At 44.9% G+C, this 25,060-nt stretch overlaps 1 protein-coding gene across 1 annotated transcript in view; it reads left to right on the top strand.

Annotated features, from left to right (window-relative positions):
• Positions 1-25,060, top strand: part of LOC128686674 (uncharacterized) — a 445,607-nt gene that overhangs the window by 217,155 nt on the left and 203,392 nt on the right. Inside the window, exon 4 of the mRNA XM_053773696.2 lies at positions 3,030-3,133. Coding sequence (XP_053629671.2) covers positions 3,030-3,133 — 104 coding nt within the window. The remainder of the gene's footprint in view (positions 1-3,029; positions 3,134-25,060) is intronic.

Raw genomic sequence — 25,060 nt, 5'->3', positions numbered from 1 at the left:
GCCTTTTACCTGTACTGTGAGGTAGCCTGGTACCTGTAGTGTGAGGTAGCCTGGCACCTGTAGTGTGAGGTAGCCTGGCACCTGTAGTGTGAGGTAGCCTGGTACATGTAGTGTGAGGTAGCCTGGCACCTGTAGTGTGAGGTAGCCTGGCACCTGTAATGTGAGGTAACCTGGTACCTGTAGTGTGAGCTAGCCTAGCACCTGTAGTGTGAGGTAGCCTGGCACCTGTAGTGTGAGGTAGCCTGGCACCTGTAGTGTGAGGTAGCCTGACACCTGTAGTGTGAGGTAGCCTGGCACCTGTAGTGTCAGGTAGCCTGTCACCTGTCGTGTGAGGTAGCCTTTTACCTGTACTGTGAGGTAGCCTGGCACCTGTAGTGTGAGGTAGACTGGCACCTGTAGTGTGAGGTAGCCTGGCACCTGTAGTGTGAGGTAGCCTGGCACCTGTAGTGTGAGGTAGCCTTTTACCTGTAGTGTGAGGTAGCCTAGCACCTGTAGTGTGAGGTAGCCTGGCACCTGTAGTGTGAGGTAGCCTGGTACATGTAGTGTGAGGTAGCCTGGCACCTGTAGTGTGAGGTAGCCTGGCACCTGTAGTGTGAGGTAGCCTGGCACCTGTAGTGCGGGGTAGCCTGGCACCTGTAATGTGAGGTAGCCTGGCAAATGTGTGAGGTAGCCTGGCACCTGTAGTGTCAGGTAGCCTGGCACCTGCAGTGTGAGGTAGCCTTTTACCTGTACTGTGAGGTAGCCTGGCACCTGTAGTGTGAGGTATCCTGGCACCTGTAGTGTGAGGTAGCCTGGCACCTGTAGTGTGAGGTAGCCTGGTACATGTAGTGTGAGGTAGCCTGGCATCTGTAGTGCGAGGTAGCCTGGCACCTGTAGTGCGAGGTAGCCTGGCACCTGTAGTATGAGGTAGCCTGGCACCTGTAGTATGAGGTAGCCTGGCACCTGTAGTGTGAGGTAGCCTGGCACCTGTAGTGTGAGGTAGCCTGGCACCTGTAGTGTGAGGTAGCCTGGTACCTGTAGTGTGAGGTAGCCTGGTACCTGTAGTGTGAGGTAGCCTGGCACCTGTAGTGTGAGGTAGCCTGGTACCTGTAGTGTGAGGTAGCCTGGTACCTGTAGTGTGAGGTAGCCTGGTACCTGTAGTGTGAGGTAGCCTGGCACCTGTAGTGTGAGGTAGCCTGGTACCTGTAGTGTGAGGTAGCCTGGCACGTGTAGTGTGAGGTAGCCTGGCACCTGTAGTGTGAGGTAGCCTGGCACCTGTAGTGTGAGGTAGCCTGGCACCTGTAGTGTGAGGTAGCCTGGCACCTGTAGTGTGAGGTAGCCTAGCACCTGTAGTGTGAGGTAGCCTGGTACCTGTAGTGTGAGGTAGCCTGGCACCTGTAGTGAGGTAGCCTAGCACCTGTAGTGTGAGGTAGCCTGGCACCTGTAGTGTGAGGTAGCCTGGCACCTGTAGTGTGAGGTAGCCTGGCATCTGTAGTGTGAGGTAGCCTGGTACCTGTAGTGTGAGGTAGCCTGGCACCTGTAGTGTGAGGTAGCCTGGCACCTGTAGTGTGAGGTAGCCTGGCACCTGTAGTGTGAGGTAGCCTGGCACCTGTAGTGTGAGGTAGCCTAGCACCTGTAGTGTGAGGTAGCCTGGCACCTGTAGTGTGAGGTAGCCTGGCACCTGTAGTGTGAGGTAGCCTGGCACCTGTAGTGTGAGGTAGCCTGGTACCTGTAGTGTGAGGTAGCCTGGCACCTGTAGTGTGAGGTAGCCTGACACCTGTAGTGTGAGGTAGCCTGGCACCTGTAGTGTGAGGTAGCCTGGCACCTGTAGTGTGAGGTAGCCTGGCACCTGTAGTGTGAGGTAGCCTTGCACCTGTAGTGTGAGGTAGCCTAGCACCTGTAGTGTGAGGTAGCCTGGCACCTGTAGTGTGAGGTAGCCTGGCACCTGTAGTGTGAGGTAGCCTGGCACCTGTAGTGTGAGGTAGCCTGGCACCTGTAGTGTGAGGTAGCCTAGCACCTGTAGTGTGAGGTAGCCTGGCACCTGTAGTGTGAGGTAGCCTGGCACCTGTAGTGTGAGGTAGCCTGGCACCTGTAGTGTGAGGTAGCCTGGCACCTGTAGTGAGGTAGCCTGGCACCTGTAGTGTGAGGTAGCCTGGCACCTGTAGTGTGAGGTAGCCTGGCACCTGTAGTGTGAGGTAGCCTGGCACCTGTAGTGTGAGGTAGCCTGGCACCTTTAGTGTGAGGTAGCCTGGCACCTGTAGTGTGAGGTAGCCTGGCACCTGTAGTGTGAGGTAGCCTGGCACCTGTAGTGTGAGGTAGCCTGGCACCTGTAGTGTGATGTAGCCTGGCACCTGTAGTGTGAGGTAGCCTGGTACCTGTAGTGTGAGGTAGCCTGGCACTTGTAGTGTGAGGTAGCCTGGCACCTGTAGTGTGAGGTAGCTTGGCACCTGTAGTGTGAGGTAGCCTGGCACCTGTAGTGTGAGGTAGCCTGGTACCTGTAGTGTGAGGTAGCCTGGTACCTGTAGTGTGAGGTAGCCTGGCACCTGTAGTGTGAGGTAGCCTGGCACCTGTAGTGTGAGGTAGCCTGGCACCTGTAGTGTGAGGTAGCCTGGCACCTGTAGTGTGAGGTAGCCTGGTACCTGTAGTGTGAGGTAGCCTGGCACCTGTAATGTGAGGTAGCCTGGTACCTGTAGTGTGAGGTAGCCTGGCACCTGTAGTGTGAGGTAGCCTGGCACCTGTAGTGTGAGGTAGCCTGGTATCTGTAGTGTGAGGTAGCCTGGCACCTGTAATTTTTATTATTTTTTTATAAGTGGTATTATTATTATTATTATTATTATTATTATTATTATTATTATTATTGTTATTATTATTATTACTACTACTACTACTACTACTACTACTACTACTACTACTACTACTACTACTACTACTACTACTGCTGCTGCTGCTACTGCTAGTAGTAGTGTAAATATATTTTCCTAGTCTAGCGTAATTCTCAGAAAGAATCCTATTTTTCCAGATTTTACAGACGAATTTTTCTCTTATTTCAGACTTTTCGTGCGCCCTGGTCTCTGACATCCTGCTGCAGGGAACACTCTTCATCACACCTAACTACTTTGCTTTCTACTCCAAGATCTTCGGTCATGTCAGTAAGGTGAGGCACAGGTTGTGGTTGTGTGTGTTGTAACTCCTCTTTTGTGAGGTTGATGTTGATGGAGAGGTTGGGGTAGGGGTTTTAGCAGTAGTAGTTAGGTTGGGTGTGCAATAGATGGGGTGGTTATTAGGTAGTTCGGGTGGTTGTAGGAGGGATGATTGTTGGGGATTGATGTGGTGATAGTTGTAGTTGGGGTGGTTCTAGTTAGGTTGTTGTGGGCGTGGCTGTAATCGAGTGGTCGTATTTAGGATTGTTGTGGTTAGCGGTCGTTGAATCTGGGGTAGTTGCAGCTGGAATGGTTTAAGTTCGACTGGTTGAAGCTGGGCGGATTATAGTTGAAGTAGTTATATATGATGAGGTAGTGGTAGGTGTTGGGGTGGTGGTAGATGTTGGGGTGGTGATAGGTGTTGGGGTGGTGGTAGGTGTTGGGGTGGTGGTAGGTGTTGGGGTGGTGGTAGGTGTTGGGGTGGTGGTAGGTGTTGGGGTGGGGGTTGGTGTTGGGGTGGTGGTAGGTGTTGGGGTGGTGGTAGGTGTTGGGGTGGTGGTAGGTGTTGGGGTGGTGGTAGATGTTGGCGTGGTGATAGGTGTTGGGGTGGTGGTAGGTGTTGGGGTGGTGGTAGATGTTGGGTTGGTGGTAGATGTTGGGTTGGTGGCAAACGATGGTGTGGTTGATAGTGTATTTTGTAGTGTGGTTGCTGTAATTGTTAAGGTAATTGTGGTATTGGTTATTGTACCTGTCTTAGTTATATTTTATCGTGGTTGTAGTTTTCATGGCCATAGTTGTCCTTGTAGTAATAGGTAATGTCGTTTGTATTGTTGTGGGTGATGTAGTAGTATATGTGTTAATTATAGTGGTTGTAGATGTTGTGGTTGTAATGATTTAGTTGTCACAGATATTGTAATTGTTTTTTATAACTCTTGTAGTTATTGTTGTTTATGTGACTTGTGGTTGTTGTTTATGTGACTTGTGGTTGTTGTTTATGTGACTTGTGGTTGTTGTGACTGTTGTGGTTGTGACTCTTGTGGTTGTTGTTGTTTATGTGACTTGTGGTTGTTGTTTATGTGACTTGTGGTTGTTGTGACTGTTGTGGTTGTTGTGGTTTATGTAACTTGTGGTTGTTGTGACTTGTGGTTGTTATGGTTTATGTGACTTGTGGTTGTTGTGACTCTTGTGGTTGTTGTGGTTTATGTGACTTGTGGTTGTTATTTTTTATGTGACTTGTGGTTGTTGTGACTTGTGGTTGTTGTGGTTTATGTGACTTGTGGTTGTTGTTTATGTGACTTGTGGTTGTTGTGACTGTTGTAGTTGTTGCGGTATATGTGACTTGTGGTTGTTGTGACTTGTGGTTGTGACTCTTGTGGTTGTTGTGGTTTATGTGACTTGTGGTTGTGACTCTTGTGGTTGTTGTGGTTTATGTGACTTGTGGTTGTGACTCTTGTGGTTGTTGTGGTTTATGTGACTTGTGGTTGTGACTCTTGTGGTTGTTGTGGTTTATGTGACTTGTGGTTGTGACTCTTGTGGTTGTTGTGGTTTATGTGACTTGTGGTTGTGACTCTTGTGGTTGTTGTGGTTTATGGGCCTTGTGGTTGTGACTCTTGTGGTTGTTGTGGTTTATGTGACTTGTGGTTGTGACTCTTGTGGTTGTTGTGGTTTATGTGACTTGTGGTTGTGACTCTTGTGGTTGTTGTGGTTTATGTGACTTGTGGTTGTTGTGACTCTTGTGGTTGTTGTGACTCTTGTGGTTGTTGTGACTCTTGTGGTTGTTGTGGTTTATGTGACTTGTGGTTGTGACTCTTGTGGTTGTTGTGGTTTATGTGACTTGTGGTTGTTGTGACTCTTGTGGTTGTTGTGACTCTTGTGGTTGTTGTGACTCTTGTGGTTGTTGTGACTCTTGTGGTTGTTGTGACTATTGTGGTTGTTGTGACTCTTGTGGTTGTTGTGACTCTTGTGGTTGTTGTGACTTGTAGTTGTTGTGACTCTTGTGGTTGTTGTGACTGTTGTGGTTGTTGTGACTCTTGTGGTTGTTGTGACTCTTGTGGTTGTTGTGAGTCTTGTGGTTGTTTTGACTTGTAGTTGTTGTGACTCTTGTGGTTGTTTTGACTCTTGTGGTTGTTTTGACTCTTGTGGTTGTTGTGACTCTTGTGTTTGTTGTGACTTGTGGTTGTTTTGACTCTTGTGGTTGTTGTGACTTGTGGTTGTTGTGACTCTTGTGGTTGTTGTGAATCTTGTGGTTGTTGTGACTTGTGATTGTTGTGACTCTTGTGGCTTATGTGACTCTTGTGGTTGTTGTGACTCTTGTGGTTGTTGTGACTCTTTTGGTTGTTGTGACTCTTGTGGTTGTTGAAACTCTTGTGGTTGTTGCTACTCTTGTGGTTGTTGTGACTCTTGTGGTTGTTGAGACTCTTGTGGTTGTTGTGACTCTTTTGGTTGTTGTGACTCTTGTGGTTGTTGTGAATCTTGTGGTTGTTGTGACTAGTGGTTGTTGTGAATCTTGTGGTTGTTGTGAATCTTGTGGTTTATGTGACTTGTGGTTGTTGTGACTCTTTTGGTTGTTGTGACTTGTGGTTGTTGTGAATCTTGTGGTTGTTGTGGCTTGTGATTGTTGTGAATCTTGTGGTTGTTGTGAATCTTGTGGTTTATGTGACTCTTGTGGTTGTTGTGACTTTTGGTTGTTGTGACTTGTGGTTGTTGTGACTCTTGTAGTTGTTGTGACTCTTGTGGTTGTTGTGACTCTTGTAGTTGTTGTGACTCTTGTGGTTGTTGTGACTCTTGTGGTTGTTGTGACTTGTGGTTGTTGTGACTTGTGGTTGTTGTGACTCTTGTGGTTGTTGTGACTCTTGTGGTTGTTGTGACTTGTGGTTGTTGTGACTCTTGTGGTTGTTGTGACTTGTGGTTGTTGTGACTCTTTTGGTTGTTGTGACTCTTGTGGTTCTTGAGACTCTTGTGGCTGTTGTGACTTGTGGTTGTTGTGACTCTTGTGGTTGTTGTGGTTTATGTGACTTGTGGTTGTTATGGTTTATGTGACTTGTGGTTGTTGTGACTTGTTGTTGTTGTGGTTTATGTGACTTGTGGTTGTTATGGTTTATGTGACTTGTGGTTGTTGTTTATGTGACTTGTGGTTGTTGTTTATGTGACTTGTGGTTGTTGTTTATGTGACTTGTGGTTGTTGTTTATGTGACTTGTGGTTCTTGTGACTGTTGTAGTTGTTGCGGTATATGTGACTTGTGGTTGTTGTGACTTGTGGTTGTGACTCTTGTGGTTGTTGTGGTTTATGTGACTTGTGGTTGTGACTCTTGTGGTTGTTGTGGTTTATGTGACTTGTGGTTGTGACTCTTGTGGTTGTTGTGGTTTATGTGACTTGTGGTTGTGACTCTTGTGGTTGTTGTGGTTTATGTGACTTGTGGTTGTGACTCTTGTGGTTGTTGTGGTTTATGTGACTTGTGGTTGTGACTCTTGTGGTTGTTGTGGTTTATGTGACTTGTGGTTGTGACTCTTGTGGTTGTTGTGGTTTATGTGACTTGTGGTTGTTGTGACTCTTGTGGTTGTTGTGACTCTTGTGGTTGTTGTGACTCTTGTGGTTGTTGTGACTTGTGGTTGTTGTGACTATTGTGGTTGTTGTGACTCTTGTGGTTGTTGTGACTCTTGTGGTTGTTGTGACTTGTAGTTGTTGTGACTCTTGTGGTTGTTGTGACTGTTGTGGTTGTTGTGACTCTTGTGGTTGTTGTGACTCTTGTGGTTGTTGTCAGTCTTGTGGTTGTTTTGACTTGTAGTTGTTGTGACTCTTGTGGTTGTTTTGACTCTTGTGGTTGTTTTGACTCTTGTGGTTGTTGTGACTCTTGTGGTTGTTGTGACTTGTGGTTGTTTTGACTCTTGTGGTTGTTGTGACTTGTGGTTGTTGTGACTCTTGTGGTTGTTGTGAATCTTGTGGTTGTTGTGACTTGTGATTGTTGTGACTCTTGTGGTTTATGTGACTCTTGTGGTTGTTGTGACTCTTGTGGTTGTTGTGACTCTTTTCGTTGTTGTGACTCTTGTGGTTGTTGAGACTCTTGTGGTTGTTGTGACTCTTGTGGTTGTTGTGACTCTTGTGGTTGTTGAGACTCTTGTGGTTGTTGTGACTCTTTTGGTTGTTGTGACTCTTGTGGTTGTTGTGAATCTTGTGGTTGTTGTGACTAGTGGTTGTTGTGAATCTTGTGGTTGTTGTGAATCTTGTGGTTTATGTGACTTGTGGTTGTTGTGACTCTTTTGGTTGTTGTGACTTGTGGTTGTTGTGAATCTTGTGGTTGTTGTGGCTTGTGATTGTTGTGAATCTTGTGGTTGTTGTGAATCTTGTGGTTTATGTGACTCTTGTGGTTGTTGTGACTTTTGGTTGTTGTGACTTGTGGTTGTTGTGACTCTTGTAGTTGTTGTGACTTGTGGTTGTTGTGACTCTTGTAGTTGTTGTGACTCTTGTGGTTGTTGTGACTCTTGTGGTTGTTGTGACTTGTGGTTGTTGTGACTTGTGGTTGTTGTGACTCTTGTGGTTGTTGTGACTCTTGTGGTTGTTGTGACTTGTGGTTGTTGTGACTCTTGTGGTTGTTGTGACTTGTGGTTGTTGTGACTCTTTTGGTTGTTGTGACTCTTGTGGTTCTTGAGACTCTTGTGGCTGTTGTGACTTGTGGTTGTTGTGACTCTTGTGGTTGTTGTGACTTGTGGTTGTTGTGACTTGTGGTTGTTGTGACTCTTGTGGTTTTTGTGACTTGTGGTTTATGTGACTCTTGTGGTTGTTGTGACTCTTGTGGTTGTTGTGACTTATGGTTGTTGTGACTTGTAGTTGTTGTGACTCTTGTTGTTTATGTGACTCTTGTGGTTGTTGTGACTTGTGGTTGTTGTGACTCTTTTGGTTTATGTGACTCTTGTGGTTGTTGTGACTCTTGTGGTTTATGTGACTCGTGTGGTTGTTGTGACTTGTGGTTTATGTGACTCTTGTGGTTTATGTGACTTGTGGTTGTTGTAACTCTTGGGGTTGTTGTGACTTGGGGTTGTTGTGACTCTTTTGGTTGTTGTGACTCTTGTGGTTTATGTGACTCTTATGGTTGTTGTGACTTGTGGTTTATGTGACTCTTGTGGTTGTTGTGACTTGTGGTTGTTGTGACTCTTGTGGTTGTTGTGACTCTTGTGGTTTATGTGACTTGTGGTTTATGTGAATTGTGGTTGTTGTGAATCTTGTGGTTGTTGTGACTCTTGTGGTTTATGTGACTTGTGGTTGTTGTGACTCTTGTGGTTGTTGTGACTCTTGTGGTTTATGTGACTTGTGGTTGTTGTGAATCTTGTGGTTGTTGTGACTTGTGGTTGTTGTGACTCTTGTGGTTGTTGTGACTCTTGTGGTTGTTGTGACTCTTGTGGTTGTTGTGACTCTTGTGGTTGTTGTGACTCTTGTGGTTGTTGTGACTCTTGTGGTTGTTGTGACTCTTTTGGTTGTTGAGACTCTTGTGGTTGTTGTGACTCTTGTGGTTGTTGTGACTCTTGTGGTTGTTGTGACTCTTGTGGTTGTTGTGACTTGTGATTGTTGTGAATCTTGTGGTTTATGTGACTCTTGTGGTTGTTGTGACTCTTGTGGTTGTTGTGACTCTTGTGGTTGTTGTGACTCTTGTGGTTGTTGTGACTCTTTTGGTTGTTGAGACTCTTGTGGTTATTGAGACTCTTGTGGTTGTTGTGACTCTTGTGGTTGTTGTGACTCTTGTGGTTGTTGTGACTTGTGGTTGTTGTGACTTGTGGTAGTTGTGACTCTTATGGTTGTTGTGACTTGTGGTTGTTGTGACTCTTGTAGTTGTTGTGACTCTAGTGGTTGTTGTGACTTGTGGTTGTTGTGACTCTTTTGGTTGTTGTGACTCTTGTGGTTTATGTGACTCTTGTGGTTGTTGTGACTCTTGTGGTTTATGTGACTCTTGTGGTTGTTGTGACTTGTGGTTGTTGTGACTCTTGTGGTTGTTGTGACTTGTGGTTTATGTGACTTGTGGTTTATGTGACTCTTGTGGTTGTTGTGACTCTTGTGGTTGTTGTGACTCTTGTGGTTTATGTGACTTGTGGTTGTTGTGGCTCTTGTGGTTGTTGTGACTCTTGTGGTTTATGTGACTCTTGTGGTTTATGTGACTTGTGGTTGTTGTGACTTGTGGTTGTTGTGACTCTTGTGGTTTATGTGACTTGTGGTTGTTGTGAATCTTGTGGTTGTTGTGACTTGTGGTTGTTGTGACTCTTGTGGTTGTTGTGACTCTTGTGGTTGTTGTGACTTGTGGTTGTTGTGACTTGTGGTTGTTGTGACTTGTGGTTGTTGTGACTCTTATGGTTTTTGTGACTCTTGTGGTTGTTGTGACTCTTGTGGTTGTTGTGACTTTTGTGGTTGTTGTGACTCTTGTGGTTGTTGTGACTCTTTTGGTTGTTGAGACTTGTGGTTGTTGTGACTCTTGTGGTTGTTGTGACTCTTGTGGTTGTTGTGACTCTTGTGGTTGTTGTGACTTGTGATTGTTGTGACTCTTGTGGTTTATGTGACTCTTGTGGTTTATGTGACTTGTGGTTGTTGTGACTCTTGTGGTTCTTGTGACTCTTGTGGTTTATGTGACTCGTGGTTGTTGTGAATCTTGTGGTTGTTGTGACTTGTGGTTGTTGTGACTCTTGTGGTTGTTGTGACTCTTGTGGTTGTTGTGACTTGTGGTTGTTGTGACTCTTGTGGTTGTTGTGACTTGTGGTTGTTGTGACTCTTATGGTTGTTGTGACTCTTGTGGTTGTTGTGACTCTTGTGGTTGTTGTGACTCTTGTGGTTGTTGTGACTCTTGTGGTTGTTGTGACTCTTTTGGTTGTTGAGACTTATGGTTGTTGTGACTCTTGTGGTTGTTGTGACTCTTGTGGTTGTTGTGAATCTTGTGGTTGTTGTGACTTGTGGTTGTTGTGACTCTTGTGGTTGTTGTGACTCTTGTGGTTGTTGTGACTCTTGTGGTTGTTGTGACTCTTGTGGTTGTTGTGACTCTTGTGGTTGTTGTGACTCTTATGGTTGTTGTGACTTGTGATTGTTGTGACTCTTGTGGTTTATGTGACTCTTGTGGTAGTTGTGACTCTTGTGGTTGTTGTGACTCTTGTGGTTGTTGTGACTCTTGTGGTTGTTGTGACTTTTGTGGCTGTTGTGACTCTTGTGGTTGTTGTGACTCTTGTGGTTGTTGTGACTCTTGTGGCTGTTTTGACTCTTTTGGTTGTTGTGATTTGTGGTTGTTGTGACTTGTGGTTGTTATGATTCTTGTGGTTGTTGTGACTTGTGGTAATTGTGACTCTTATGGTTGTTGTGACTTGTGGTTGTTGTGACTCTTGTGGTTGTTGTGACTCTTGTGGTTGTTGTGACTCTTGTGGTTGTTGTGACTTGTGGTTGTTGTGACTCTTGTGGTTGTTGTGACTCTTGTGGTTGTTGTGACTTGTGGTAGTTGTGACTCTTATGGTTGTTGTGACTCTTATGGTTGTTGTGACTCTTGTGGTTGTTGTGACTCTTTTGGTTGTTGTGACTCTTTTGGTTGTTGTGACTCTTTTGGTTGCTGAGACTCTTGTGGTTGTTGTGACTCTTTTGGTTGTTGGGACTTGTGGTTGTTGTGACTCTTGTGGTTGTTGTGACTTGTGGTTGTTGTGACTTGTGGTAGTTGTGACTCTTATGGTTGTTGTGACTCTTATGGTTGTTGTGGCTCTTGTGGTTGTTGTGACTCTTGTGGTTGTTGTGACTCTTGTGGTTGTTGTGACTCTTGTGGTTGTTGTGACTTGTGGTAGTTGTGACTCTTATGGTTGTTGTGACTTATGGTTGTTGTGACTTATGGTTGTTGTGACTCTTGTGGTTGTTGTGACTCTTTTGGTTGTTGTGACTCTTGTGGTTGTTGTGACTCTTGTGGTTGTTGTTACTCCTGTGGTTGTTGTGACTCTTGTGGTTGTTGTGACTCTTGTGGTTGTTTTGACTCTTGTGGTTGTTGTGACTTGTGGTTGTTGTGACTTGTGGTTGTTGTGACTCTTGTGGTTGTTGTGACGTGGTTTATGTGACTCTTGTGGTTGTTGTGACTCTTGTGGTAGTTGTGACTCTTGTGGTTGTTGTGACTTGTGGTTTATGTGCCTCTTGTGGTTGTTGTGACTCTTGTGGTTGTTGTGACTCTTGTGGTTTATGTGACTCTTGTGGTTTTGTGTCTCTTGTGGTTGTTGTGACTCTTGTGGTTGTTGTGACTCTTGTGTTTGTTGTGACTCTTGTGGTTGTTGTGACTCTTGTGGTTGTTGTGACTCTTGTGGCTGTTGTGACTCTTGTGGTTGTTGTGACTCTTGTGTTTGTTGTGACTCTTGTGGTTGTTGTGACTCTTGTGGTTGTTGTGACTCTTGTGGTTGTTGTGACTTGTGTTTGTTGTGACTCTTGTGGTTGTTGTGACTCTTGTGGTTGTTGTGACTCTTGTGTTTGTTGTGACTCTTGTGGTTGTTGTGACTCTTGTGGTTGTTGTGACTCTTGTGGTTGTTGTGACTCTTGTGGTTGTTGTGACTCTTGTGGTTGTTGTGACTCTTGTGGTTGTTGTGACTCTTGTGGTTTATGTGACTCTTGTGGTTTATGTGACTCTTGTGGTTGTTGTGACTCTTGTGGTTGTTGTGACTTGTGGTTTATGTGACTCTTGTGGTTTATGTGACTCTTGTGGTTGTTGTGACTCTTGTGGTTGTTGTGACTCTTGTGGTTTATGTGACTCTTGTGGTTGTTGTGACTCTTGTGGTTTATGTGACTCTTGTGGTTTATGTGACTTGTGGTTGTTGTGACTCTTGTGGTTGTTGTGACTCTTGTGGTTGTTGTGACTCTTGTGGTTTATGTGACTCTTGTGGTTGTTGTGACTCTTGTGGTTTATGTGACTCTTGTGGTTTATGTGACTCTTGTGGTTGTTGTGACTCTTGTGGTTGTTGTGACTCTTGTGGTTGTTGTGACTCTTGTGGTTGTTGTGACTCTTGTGGTTGTTGTGACTCTTGTGGTTGTTGTGACTCTTGTGGTTGTTGTGACTTGTGGTTTATGTGACTCTTGTGGTGGTTGTGACCCTTGTGGTTGTTGTGACTCTTGTGGTTGTTGTGACTCTTGTGGTTGTTGTGACTCTTGTGGTTGTTGTGACTCTTGTGGTGGTTGTGACTCTTGTGGTTGTTGTGACTCTTGTGGTTGTTTTGACTCTTGTGTTTGTTGTGACTCTTGTGGTTGTTGTGACTCTTGTGGTTGTTGTGACTCTTGTGGTTGTTGTGACTCTTGTGGTGGTTGTGACTCTTGTGGTTGTTGTGACTCTTGTGGTTGTTGTGACTCTTGTGTTTGTTGTGACTCTTGTGGTTGTTGTGACTCTTGTGGTTGTTGTGACTCTTGTGGTTGTTGTGACTTGTGGTTTATGTGACTCTTGTGGTTGTTGTGACTCTTGTGGTTGTTGTGACTCTTGTGGTTGTTGTGACTTGTGGTTGTTGTGACTCTTGTGGTTGTTGTGACTCTTGTGGTTGTTGTGACTCTTGTGGTTGTTGTGACTTGTGGTTTATGTGACTCTTGTGGTTGTTGTGACTCTTGTGGTTGTTGTGACTTGTGGTTTATGTGACTCTTGTGGTTGTTGTGACTCTTGTGGTTGTTGTGACTTGTGGTTTATGTGACTCTTGTGGTTGTTGTGACTTGTGGTTTATGTGACTCTTGTGGTTGTTGTGACTCTTGTGGTTGTTGTGACTCTTGTGGTTGTTGTGACTCTTGTGGTGGTTGTGACTCTTGTGGTTGTTGTGACCCTTGTGGTTGTTGTGACTCTTGTGGTTGTTGTGACCCTTGTGGTTGTTGTGACTCTTGTGGTGGTTGTGACTCTTGTGGTTGTTGTGACCCTTGTGGTTGTTGTGACTTGTGGTTTATGTGACTCTTGTGGTTGTTGTGACTTGTGGTTTATGTGACTCTTGTGGTTGTTGTGACTTGTGGTTTATGTGACTCTTGTGGTTGTTGTGACTCTTGTGGTTGTTGTGACTCTTGTGGTTGTTGTGACTCTTGTGGTTGTTGTGACTCTTGTGGTTGTTGTGACCCTTGTGGTTGTTGTGACTCTTGTGGTTGTTGTGACTCTTGTGGTCGTACTGGACTTTCATTCCTTGTTTAAGTCTTAGATATATAAAGGAAGAACAAGCCTCTTGTCTACATGTGTGTACACTGTACGTATATATGTTTTGGTCTGTGTTTACAAAGTTTTGGTTTGTGTACGACGTATTGAGCAGTACGTACAAAGTTGTGGTGTGTACATCGTTTTGGTCTGTGTGTAAACAGTTTTGATTTGTTTGTACATATAATGAGTTTAGGTCTGTGTCCGAGTATGTTACATCCACAGCTTAACAACATCTTACGCTATGCGCCAAAAATAACCATGAACCTCAGAGATAACTTCAAAACCCCAGCGATAACCACGTTCACCAGACATACCCGCATACTGCAAAGATAACCCCGTACACACAAGATAACCACAGGGTAGCGACGAGTACTGGAAGAGAGAACTGGATAGGTGTGAGAGGTCCTCGGGTTATCCACACCCTCCCTTCATGCTTCAAGGAAAGTTATCAACAAACTTCCGGCTGTCTTCAAGAAGGAACTTGATAAGTGCCATGTATCAATGCCTGAACAGCCGGACTTGTTGGTACACTGGACTGCATGCGGCCAGCAGCAACAGCCTGGGTGATCAGGATTTGATCCACCGGGAGGCCTGGTCTGGGACCAGGCAGCGCAGGAGTTCATCCCCCAAAGAGCATTCTTTAGGTATTAGGTATATAGTACCCCAAGAGATAACTGTGTTCCCAAGAGATAACCACATACCCAAGAGATGACTGCATACCCCTAGAAATAACCACATACCCCAGACACAACCACATACCCCAGAGACAACCACATACCTCAGACACAACCACATACCCCAGACATAACCACATACCCCAGACACAACCACATACCCCTAGAAATAACCACATACTCCAGAGACAACCACAGACCCCAGAGACAACCACATACCCCCAGAGATAACCACATACTCCAGAGACAACCACAGACCCCAGAGACAACCACATACCCCCAGAGATAACCACATACCCCAGAGATAACCACATACTCCAGAGACAACCACAGACCTCAGAGACAACCACATACCCCCAGAGATAACCACATACCCCCAGAGGTATCCACATACTCCAGAGACAACCACAGACCCCAGAGACAACAACAGACCCCAGAGACAGCCACATACCCCAAGAGACAACCACAGACCGCAGAGACAACCACATACCCCTGACACAACTACATACCCCAGAGGCAACCACATACCCCAGAGGCAACCACATACCCCAGACACAACCACATACCCCAGACACAACCACATACCCCAGACACAACCACATACCCCAGACACAACCACATACCCCAGACACAACCACATACCCCAGACACAACCACATACCCCAGACACAACCACATACCCCAGAAACAACCACATACCCCAGACACAACCACATACCCCAGACACAACCACATACCCCAGACACAACCACATACCCCAGACACAACCGCATACCCCAGACACAACCACATACCCCAGACACAACCACATACCCCAGACACAGCCGCATACCCCAGACAACCACATACCCCAGACACAACCACATACCCCAGACAACCACATACCCCAGACACAACCACATACCCCAGAGACAACCACATACCCCAGACACAACCACATACCCCAGACACAACCACATACCCCAGACACAACCACATACCCCAGAGACAACCACATACCCCAGAGACAACCACATACCCCAGAGACAACCACATACCCCAGAGACAACCACATACCCCAGAGACAACCACATACCCCAGAGACAACCACATACCCCAGAGACAACCACATACCCCAGAGACAACCACATACCCCAGAGACAACCACATACCCCAGAGACAACCACATACCCCAGACACAACCACATACCCCAGACACAGCCGCATACCCCAGACAACCACATACCCCAGACACAACCACATACCCCAGACACAACCACATACCCCAGACACAACCACATACCCCAGAGACAACCACATACCCCAGACACAACCACATACCCCAGACACAACCACATACCCCAGACACAACCACATACCACAGAGACAACCACATACCCCAGAGACAGCCACATACCCCAGAGACAACCACATACCCCAGAGACAACCACATACCCCAGACACAACAACATACCCCAGACACAACCACATACCACAGAGACAACCACATACCCCAGAGACAACCACATACCCCAGAGACAACCACATACCCCAGAGACAACCACATACCCCAGAGACAACCACATACCCCAGAGACAACCACATACCCCAGAGACAACCACATACCCCAGAGACAACCACTTACCCCAGAGACAACCACATACCCCAGAGACAACCACATACCCCAGAGACAACCACATACCCCAGAGACAACCACATACCCCAGAGACAACCACATACCCCAGAGACAACCACATACCCTGCCTTCCAAAGAATTTCAAAGTCAAAGTTGTATTAAAAAAATCATGAAACAGTATAAAAAATTAACTAATAATTCCCCCCAAAATATTGGCGGCTGTAGCTATGAGATGCCAGGTAATAGATACGACAAAGTTTATTATGATCAAATTAGACAAAGTCCTGAGCTAAGATTCCAACATCATAAATATAGCATTACAAGCGGACAACAGTCTAATGCTTTGTTTATTTATGCGAGAGATTTTAACCGCCCAATTTATTTTGGAAAGGCCACGAAGGTTGTATTCGGCATCTTATATGTATATATATATATATATATATATATATATATATATATATATATATATATATATATATATATATATATATATATATATATATATATATATATATATATATATATATATATATATATATCATACATACACGGAAGACACCAACACCAAAGTCAGACATACACATACACCAGAGTAAGCTCTGTATTATCACTATATTTTTACACAAATAACCCGCACATACAAGAGAGGAGCTTACGACGACATTTCGGTCCAACTTGGACCAATTACAAAGTGTGACTTTGTAAATGGTCCAAGTTGGACCGAAACGTCGTCGTAAGCTCCTCTCTTCTACGTGCGGGTTATTTGTGTATCGTTCCAGTCACGGTATTGTTCCTTCTTTTGTTATTCACTATATTTTTCATAATTCAACGTCTGATACTTCAGTATTCCCTCTAAGCATCTTTCTTACTGTCAAGTTTTTCAATCATTGAATTTGTTGTATTGCTCTGGGAGAACCTTGTTATATATTCATAAACCCTCACTAAGTCGATCATAACCTCACGCAGTGTAGAGCAAGTGTTACACCAGTGTTTGATACTGTAACACCAGTGTTTGATACTGTAACACCAGTGTTTGACACTGTGACACCAGTGTTTGATACTGTAACACCAGTGTTTGATACTGTAACACCAGTGTTTGATACTGTAACACCAGTGTTTGATACTGTAACACCAGTGTTTGATACTGTAACACCAGTGTTTGATATTGTAACACCAGTGTTTGATACTGTAACACCAGTGTTTGATACTGTAACACCAGTGTTTGATACTGTAACACCAGTGTTTGATACTGTAACACCAGTGTTTGATATTGTAACACCAGTGTTTGATACTGTAACACCAGTGTTTGATACTGTAACACCAGTGTTTGATACTGTAACACCAGTGTTTGATTCTGTAACACCAGTGTTTGATACTGTAACACCAGTGTTTGATACTGTAACACCAGTGTTTGATACTGTAACACCAGTTTTTGATACTGTAACACCAGTGTTTGATACTGTAACACCAGTGTTTGATACTGTAACACCAGTGTTTGACATTGTAACACCAGTGTTTGACACTGTAACACCAGTGTTTGATACTGTAACACCAGTGTTTGACACTGTAACACCAGTGTTTGACACTGTAACACCAGTGTTTGACATTGTAACACCAGTGTTTGATACTGTAACACCAGTGTTTGATACTGTAACACCAGTGTTTGATTCTGTAACACCAGTGTTTGATACTGTAACACCAGTGTTTGATACTGTAACACCAGTGTTTGACATTGTAACACCAGTGTTTGACACTGTAACACCAGTGTTTGACACTGTAACACCAGTGTTTGATACTGTAACACCAGTGTTTGATACTGTAACACCAGTGTTTGACATTGTAACACCAGTGTTTGACATTGTAACACCAGTGTTTGACATTGTAACACCAGTGTTTGACACTGTAACACCAGTGTTTTGACATTGTAACACCAGTGTTTGATACTTTAACACCAGTGTTTGATACTGTAACACCAGTGTTTGATACTGTAACACCAGTGTTTGACATTGTAACACCAGTGTTTGACATTGTAACACCAGTGTTTGATACCTGGAGTTTACCTGGAGAGAGTTCCGGGGGTCAACGCCCCCGCGGCCCGGTCTGTGACCAGGCCTCCTGGTGGATCAGAGCCTGATCAACCAGGCTGTTACTGCTGGCTGCACGCAAACCAACGTACGAGCCACAGCCCGGCTGGTCAGGAACCAACTTTAGGTGCTTGTCCAGTACCAGCTTGAAGACTGCCAGGGGTCTGTTGGTAATCCCCCCTATGTATGCTGGGAGGCAGTTGAACAGTCTCGGGCCCCTGACACTTATTGTATGGTCTCTTAACGTGCTAGTGACACCCCTGCTTTTCATTGGGGGGATGTTGCATCGTCTGCCAAGTCTTTTGCTTTCGTAGTGAGTGATTTTCGTGTGCAAGTTCGGTACTAGTCCCTCTAGGATTTTCCAGGTGTATATAATCATGTATCTCTCCCGCCTGCGTTCCAGGGAATACAGGTTTAGGTACCTCAAGCGCTCCCAGTAATTGAGGTGTTTTATCTCCGTTATGCGCGCCGTGAAGGTTCTCTGTACATTTTCTAGGTCAGCAATTTCACCTGCCTTGAAAGGTGCTGTTAGTGTGCAGCAATATTCCAGCCTAGATAGAACAAGTGACCTGAAGAGTGTCATCATGGGCTTGGCCTCCCTAGTTTTGAAGGTTCTCATTATCCATCCTGTCATTTTTCTAGCAGATGCGATTGATACAATGTTATGGTCCTTGAAGGTGAGATCCTCCGACATGATCACTCCCAGGTCTTTGACTTTGGTGTTTCGCTCTATTTTGTGGCCAGAATTTGTTTTGTACTCTGATGAAGATTTAATTTCCTCGTGTTTACCATATCTGAGTAATTGAAATTTCTCATCATTGAACTTCATATTGTTTTCTGCAGCCCACTGAAAGATTTGGTTGATGTCTGCCTGGAGCCTTGCAGTGTCTGCAATGGAAGACACTGTCATGCAGATTCGGGTGTCATCTGCAAAGGAAGACACGGTGCTGTGGCTGACATCCTTGTCTATGTCCAGATATGAGGATGAGGAACAAGATGGGAGCGAGTACTGTGCCTTGTGGAACAAAGCTTTTCACCGTAGCTGCCTCGGACTTTACTCTGTTAACTACTACTCTCTGTGTTCTGTTAGTGAGGAAATTATAGATCCATCGACCGACTTTTCCTGTTATTCCTTTAGCTCGCATTTTGTGCGCTATTACGCCATGGTTACACTTGTCGAAGGGTTTTTCAAAGTCTGTATATATTACATCTGCATTCTTTTTGTCTTCTAGTGCATCTAGAACCTTGTCGTAGTTATCCAATAGTTGAGACAGACAGGAGCGACCTGTTCTAAACCCATGTTGCCCTGGGTTGTGTAACTGATGGGTTTCTGGATGGGTGGTGATCTTGCTTCTTAGGACCCTTTCAAAGATTTTTATGATATGGGATGTTAGTGCTATCGGTCTGTAGTTCTTTGCTGTTGCTTTACTGCCCCCTTTGTGGAGTGGGGCTATGTTTGTTGTTTTTAGTAACTGTGGGACGACCCCCGTGTCCATGCTTCCTCTCCATAGGATGGTAAAGGCTCGTGATAGGGGCTTCTTGCAGTTCTTGATGAACACGGAGTTGCATGAGTCTGGCCCTGGGGCAGAGTGCATGGGCATGTCATTTATCGCCTGTTCGAAGTCATTTGGCGTCAGGATAACATCGGATAGGCTTGTGTTAACCAAATTCTGTGGCTCTCCCATAAAACATTCATTTTGATCTTCGACTCTCAGTCTGGTTAGCGGCTTTCTAAAAACTGAGTCATATTGGGACTTGAGTAGCTCACTCATTTCCTTGCTGTCATCTGTGTAGGACCCATCTTGTTTAAGCAGGGGCCCAATACTGGACGTTGTTCTCGACTTTGATTTGGCATAGGAGAAGAAATACTTTGGGTTTCTTTCGATTTCATTTATGGCTTTTAGTTCTTTCCGCTATTCCTGACTCCTATAAGATTCCTTTAGCTTGAGTTCGATGCTTGCTATTTCTCTGACCAGTGTCTCCCTACGCATTTCAGATATATTGACCTCTTTTAGCCGCTCTGTTATTCTTTTCCGTCGCCTGTAAAGGGAGCGCCTGTCTCTTTCTATTTTACATCTACTCCTCCTTTTTCTTAGAGGAATAAGCCTTGTGCATACATCGAGTGCCACCAAGTTAATCTGTTCTAGGCATAACGTGGGGTCTGTGTTGCTTAGTATATCTTCCCAGCTTATATCGGTTAGGACTTGGTTAACTTGGTCCCACTTTATGTTTTTGTTATTGAAGTTGAATTTGGTGAATGCTCCCTCGTGACTAATCTCATTATGTCGGTCTGGGGCTCCGCGCATACATGTCTGAACCTCAATTATGTTGTGATCTGAGTATATTGTTTTTGATATGGTGACATTTCTTATCAGATCATCATTGTTAGTGAAGATGAAGTCTAGTGTATTCTCCAGTCTAGTAGGCTCTATTATTTGCTGGTTTAAATTGAATTTTGTGCAGAGATTTAAAAGCTCGTGTGAGTGTGAGTTTTCATCAGAGCTGCCTCCTGGTGTTATTACTGCAACAATATTATTTGCTATATTCCTCCATTTTAGGTGCCTTAAGTTGAAATCCCCCAGGAGCAAGATGTTGGGTGCAGGAGCTGGAAGATTTTCCAGACAGTGGTCAATTTTTAACAGCTGTTCCTGGAATTGCTGGGATGTTGCATCCGGAGGCTTGTAGACTACCACAATGACTAGGTATTGGTTCTCGATCTTTACTGCTAAAACTTCCACTACATCATTTGAGGCATTAAGCAGTTCTGTGCAAACAAGTGACTCTGCAATGTACAGGCCACCCCCCCCCCTTTTTGCATGTTCACTCTGTCGCATCTGTATAGGTTGCAACCTGGGATTCATATTTCGTTGTCCAGGTGTTCCTTTATGTGGGTCTCTGTGAAAGCCGCGAACATTGCATTTGCCTCTGCAAGCACTCCACGGATGAAAGGTATTTTGTTGTTTGTTGCTGGCTTTAGACCCTGTATATTTGAAAAGAAGAATGTCATCGGACTGGTGGTATTGTTGGTACTGGGGGGGGGATTTTTTTCCGGCATTAGTATCTGTATCTGTTGGTTTGGAGTGGAGGCCATCGACTGTGGTTCCACTCCAGGAATGACTGGATTTGGTGTACGATTTCTGCCATTTCCTGCCAGTTTTTTTTTTCTTCCTGGCACTAAAAAACCTCTCCCTCTTGAGTGGCTGTGGCTACCCAGGTTTTCCCATGACCTGGATGTTTTGTATCTTTTTGTCCCCTTTAGATGGTGTGCCTGGCAATTTAAGTTATAGCACAGTCTTTCCTGTACTGAAGAGGTACACATTTCAGGGTGAAAAAGCTTACAGGAAGGGAGTTTGCATTTTCCTGTTGTCATATGGGCACGGCATTTTCTAGGGTGATCATAGTTGCACGTCTCGTCTGTTTTTCCAGATTTCCCATGTCTGCAGATACCAAGTGCATAGTATGTGCACAGGCTTTGTTTCCGTTTGTCTTGGGTTTCTGTGACTGTATTCCCTGTTGGTGCATGTTTACCTGTCTTATTCCTATCCTCCCTAGCACCAACAATGGAGCACCCACCAGTTGTGTTTGGTAATATATCCTCACTATTGCTAGTGAAGTCCTCTTGTTTGCTATTTCCTGTGGTATTTCTAGTTTTCAATATTGGTTTTATCTTGTCTTTGACTACACTTGTTTCCCCACTACGGCTCCTGTCCCCTATGAGGTCACTTATATGTATTCCTTCCTGCGTATAATTCCGGACTACCTGGACAAAATCTCCAGCTTCACCATTACTGTCTCCCAGGACAGCACCTCCAGCTCACCATTACTGTCTCCCAGGACAGCACCTCCTGCTTCACCATTACTGTCTCCCAGGACAGCACCTCCTGCTTCACCATTACTGTCTCCCAGGACAGCACCTCCAGCTTCACCATTTCTGTCTCCCAGGACAGCACCTCCAGCTTCACCATTACTGTCTCCCAGGACAGCACCTCCAGCTTCACCATTTCTGTCTCCCAGGACAGCACCTCCAGCTTCACCATTACTGTCTCCCAGGACAGCACTATCAGCCCCACATTTACTGACTACCAGGACATCACCTCCAGCCTTACAGTTTCTGACTACATGGCCAGTATCAAGGGAAGTACCATTCAGCCCAGACTTTTTATGTTCCCATCTGTTGTAGAAAGCTTCCAGGTTTTCTATGAAAGCAGCTTTGATGTTGTCCTCTTTTAATACCCTTGTGATTTTAGTCCACAGATTTATCTCATTTGGGCATACCCAAAAACACTTCCCTGTTTTAATACTGCTTGTAGCTAGTACTTGGATATCTGCACAAGGGGCGTGACACCAATTTCCACAACCAGTGTTTGATACTGTAACACCAGTGTTTGACATTGTAACACCAGTGTTTGATACTGTAACACCAGTGTTTGATACTGTAACACCAGTGTTTGACACTGTAACACCAGTGTTTGACACAGTAACACCAGTGTTTGACACTGTAACACCAGTGTTTGACATTGTAACACCAGTGTTTGATACTGCAACACCAGTGTTTGACACTGTAACACCAGTGTTTGACACTGTAACACCAGTGTTTGATACTGTAACACCAGTGTTTGACACTGTAACACCAGTGTTTGACACAGTAACACCAGTGTTTGACACTGTAACACCAGTGTTTGATACTGTAACACCAATGTTTGACACTGTAACACCAGTGTTTGACACTGTAACACCAGTGTTTGACACAGTAACACCAGTGTTTGACACTGTAACACCAGTGTTTGACACTGTAACACGAGTTTTTGGCACTGTAACACCAGTGTTTGACACAGGAACACCAGTGTTTGACACTGTAACACCAGTGTTTGATACTGTAACACCAGTGTTTGATTCTGTAACACTTGGGTTTGACACTGTAACACCAGTGTTTGACACTGTAACACCAGTGTTTGATACTGTAACACCAGTGTTTGACATTGTAACACCAGTGTTTGACACTGTAACACCAGTGTTTAACACTGCAACACCAGTGTTTGACACTGTAACACCAGTGTTTGACACTGCAAGACCAGCGTTTGATACTGTAACACCAGTGTTTGACACTGTAACACCAGTGTTTGACACTGTAACATCAGTGTTTGGCACAGTACCACCAGTGGTTGACACTGTAACGCCAGTGGTTGACACTGTAACACGAGTGGTTGACACTGTAACACCAGTGGTTGACACTTTCACGAGTGGTTGGCACTGTAACACCAGTGTTTAACGCTGCAACACCAGTGTTTGACACTGTAACACCAGTGTTTGACACTGTAACACCAGTGTTTGACACTGTAACACCAGCGTTTAACACTGCAACACCAGTGTTTGACACTGTAACACCAGTGTTTGACACTGTAACACCAGTGTTTGGCACAGTAACACCAGTGGTTGACACTGTAACACCAGAGGTTGACACTGTAACACGGGTGGTTGACACTGTAACACCAGTGGTTGACACTATCACGAGTGTTTGGCACTGTAACACCAGTGTCTGACACTGCAACGTCAGTGATTGGCACTGTAACAGCAGCGTTTGACACTGTAACACTAGTGGTTGACACTGTAACACTAGTGGTTGACACTGTGACAGCAGCGTTTGACACTGTAACACTAGTGGTTGACACTGCAACACCAGTGGTTGACACTATCACGAGTGGTTGGCACTGTAACACCATTGTCTGACAATGCAACCTCAGTGATTGACACTGTAACACCATTGTCTGACAATGCAACCTCAGTGATTGACACTGTAACAGCAGCGTTTGGCACTGTAACACTAGTGGTTGACACTGTAACACCAGTGGTTGACACTATCACGAGTGGTTGGCACTGTAACACAAGTGTCTGACACTGCAACGTCAGTGATTGGCACTGTAACAGCAGCGTTTGACACTGTAACACTAATGGTTGACACTGTAACACCAGTGGTTGACACTATCACGAGTGGTTGGCACTGTAACACGAGTGTCTGACACTGCAACGTCAGTGATTGGCACTGTAACAGCAGCGTTTGACACTGTAACACTAGTGGTTGACACTGTAACACCAGTGGTTGATACTAACACGAGTGTTTGGCACTGTTACACCAGTGTCTGACACTGCAACGCCAGTGGTTGACACTGTAACACCAGTGTTTGACACAGTAACACCAGTGTTTGACACTGTAACACCAGTGTTTGATACTGTAACACCAGTGTTTGACACTGTAACACCAGTGTTTGACACTGTAACACCAGTGTTTGACACTGTAACACCAGTGTTTGACACAGTAACACCAGTGTTTGACACTGTAACACCAGTGTTTGACACTGTAACACGAGTTTTTGGCACTGTAACACCAGTGTTTGACACAGGAACACCAGTGTTTGACACTGTAACACCAGTGTTTGATACTGTAACACCAGTGTTTGACACTGTAACACCAGTGTTTGACACTGTAACACAAGTGTTTGACACTGTAACACCAGTGTTTGATACTGTAACACCAGTGTCTGACACTGTAACACCAGTGTTTGACACTGTAACACCAGTGTTTAACACTGCAACACCAGTGTTTGACACTGTAACACCAGTGTTTGACACTGCAAGACCAGCGTTTGATACTGTAACACCAGTGTTTGACACTGTAACACCAGTGTTTGACACTGTAACATCAGTGTTTGGCACAGTAACACCAGTATTTGACACTATAACTCCAGTGGTTGACACTGTAACACGAGTGGTTGACACTGTAACACTAGTGGTTGACACTTTCACGAGTGGTTGGCACTGTAACACCAGTGTTTAACGCTGCAACACCAGTGTTTGACACTGTAACACCAGTGTTTGACACTGTAACACCAGTGTTTGACACTGTAACACCAGCGTTTAACACTGCAACACCAGTGTTTGACACTGTAACACCAGTGTTTGACACTGTAACACCAGTGTTTGACACAGTAGCACCAGTGGTTGACACTATAACACCAGAGGTTGACACTGTAACACGGGTGGTTGACACTATCACGAGTGTTTGGCACTGTAACACCAGTGTCTGACACTGCAACGTCAGTGATTGGCACTGTAACAGCAGCGTTTGACACTGTAACACTAGTGGTTGACACTGTAACAGCAGCGTTTGACACTGTAACACTAGTGGTTGACACTGCAACACCAGTGGTTGACACTATCACGAGTGTTTGGCACTGTAACACCATTGTCTGACAATGCAACCTCAGTGATTGACACTGTAACAGCAGCGTTTGGCACTGTAACACTAGTGGTTGACACTGTAACACCAGTGGTTGACACTATCACGAGTGGTTGGCACTGTAACACAAGTGTCTGACACTGCAACGTCAGTGATTGGCACTGTAACAGCAGCGTTTGACACTGTAACACTAAT

Source organism: Cherax quadricarinatus, chromosome 12 (genome assembly GCF_038502225.1).
Source record: "Cherax quadricarinatus isolate ZL_2023a chromosome 12, ASM3850222v1, whole genome shotgun sequence".
Classification (NCBI taxonomy): Eukaryota; Metazoa; Arthropoda; class Malacostraca; order Decapoda; family Parastacidae; genus Cherax; species Cherax quadricarinatus.
The sequence above is the reverse complement of the archived record's forward strand: the minus strand, read 5'-3'. Positions and strand labels throughout refer to the sequence as shown.